Raw genomic sequence first — 1,634 nt, forward strand, 5'->3', positions numbered from 1 at the left:
CCATACGGAAAAGATGGCATCCCTGCTGGACCAGGTGTTGGTGGAGCTGAAGGTGGTGGCTTTGGAGGTGTTGGATCTTTGTATGGGAAGGATGGTCTCCCAGTTGGAGCAGGTGTTGGTGTTGCTGGTGTAGCTGGGGCAGGGGCATTTGGTTCTCCCTATGGAAAGGATGGTCTTCCAGCTGGAGCTGGTGTTGGTGGTGCTGGTGCTGCTGGTGCAGGGGGGGTTGGGTATCCATATGGAAAAGATGGCCTCCCTGCTGGTGCAGGCACTGGTGGAGCTGCAGGTGGTGGCTTTGGAGGTGTTGGGTCTCCTTATGGAATGGATGGTTTCCCAGCTGGAGCAGGTGCTGCTGGTGCAGGGGGAGGTGGGGGTCCCTATGGAAAGGATGGTCTCCCAGTGGGAGCAGGGGTTGGTGGGGCTGGTGCTGCTGGTGCAGGNGGTGCTGCTGGTGCAGGGGGAGGTGGGGGTCCCTATGGAAAGGATGGTCTCCCAGTGGGAGCAGGGGTTGGTGGGGCTGGTGCTGCTGGTGCAGGGGGATTTGGGGCTTCCTATGGAAAGGATGGTCTCCCAGCTGGAGCAGGAGTTGGTGGGGCTGGTGTAGGGGGATTTGAGGCTCCCTATGGAAAGAATGGTCTCCCAGTGGGAGCAGGTTTTGGTGCTGCTGGTGTAGCTGGTGCAGGGGGAGTTGGAGCTCTCTCTGGTGTCCCTGGTGGTGCCGGTGTAGCTGGTGCAGGGGGAATTGGGGCTCCCTATGGAAAGGATGGTGTCCTGGCTGGACCAAGCATTGGTGGAGCTCCAGGTGGTGGTGTGGGAGGTGTTGGAGCTCCATATGGAATTGGTGGTTTCCCAGTTGGAGCAGGTGCTGCTGGTGCAGGGGGAGTTGGATCTCCATATGGAAAGGATGGTCTCCCAGCTGGAGCTGGTATTGGTGGTGCTGGTGCAGGGGGAGTTGCAGCTCCCTTTGGAAAGGATGGTCTTCCAGTTGGAGCTGGTGTTGGTGGTGCTGGTGTTGGTGGTGCTGATGTAGGGGCATTTGGGTCTCCCTATGGAAAGGATGGTCTTCCAGCTGGGGCTGGTGCTGGTGGTGCTGGTGGTGCTGGTGGTGCTGGTGCAGGGGGAGTTGGTTCTCCCTATGGAATAGATGGTCTTCTAGCTGGGGCTGGTGGTGCTGGTGGTGCAGGGGGAGTTGGGGCTCTCTGTGGAAAGGATGGTCTCCCAGCTGGAGCTGGTGGTGGTGGTGTTGCTGGTGCTGCAGGAGTCGTGTCTCCCTATGGAATGGATGGTCTCCCAGCTGGGGCTGGTGCTGGTGCTGGTGGTGCAGGAGGAATTGTGTCTCCCTATGGGAAGGATGGTCTCCCAACTGGGGCTGGTGGGGCTGGTGTAGCTGGTGCAGGGGGAGTTGGGGCTCCCTATGGGAAGGATGGTGTCCCAGCTGGAGCTGGTGTTGGTGGTGGTGCTGGTGGTGCAGGAGGAATTGTGTCTCCCTCTGGAAAGGATGGTGTCCCAGCTGATGCAGGAGTTGTGTCTCCCTCTGGAAAGGATGGTGTCCCAGCTGGGGCTGGTGTTGTGTCTCCCTATGGGAAGGATGGTGTCCCAGCTGGGGCTGGTGTTGTGTCTCCCTATGGGAAGGA

General features: G+C 59.7%; 1 protein-coding gene across 1 annotated transcript; it reads left to right on the top strand.

Annotated features, from left to right (window-relative positions):
- Positions 1 to 313: 313 nt before the first annotated feature.
- LOC108510267 (glycine-rich cell wall structural protein 1-like) lies at positions 314 to 1,546 on the top strand (the record flags this gene model as incomplete). The annotated part of the gene is made up of 3 exons (XM_017839937.1): positions 314 to 355; positions 452 to 1,174; positions 1,373 to 1,546. Coding segments are annotated over exons 1-3 (931 nt in total), but the record flags the coding sequence as incomplete, so codon positions are not given.
- Between the last annotated feature and the right edge of the window lie 88 nt (positions 1,547 to 1,634).

This window comes from Lepidothrix coronata, unplaced genomic scaffold (genome assembly GCF_001604755.1).
Source record: "Lepidothrix coronata isolate B3197 unplaced genomic scaffold, Lepidothrix_coronata-1.0 Scaffold586, whole genome shotgun sequence".
In the NCBI taxonomy this organism is placed as follows: domain Eukaryota; kingdom Metazoa; phylum Chordata; class Aves; order Passeriformes; family Pipridae; genus Lepidothrix; species Lepidothrix coronata.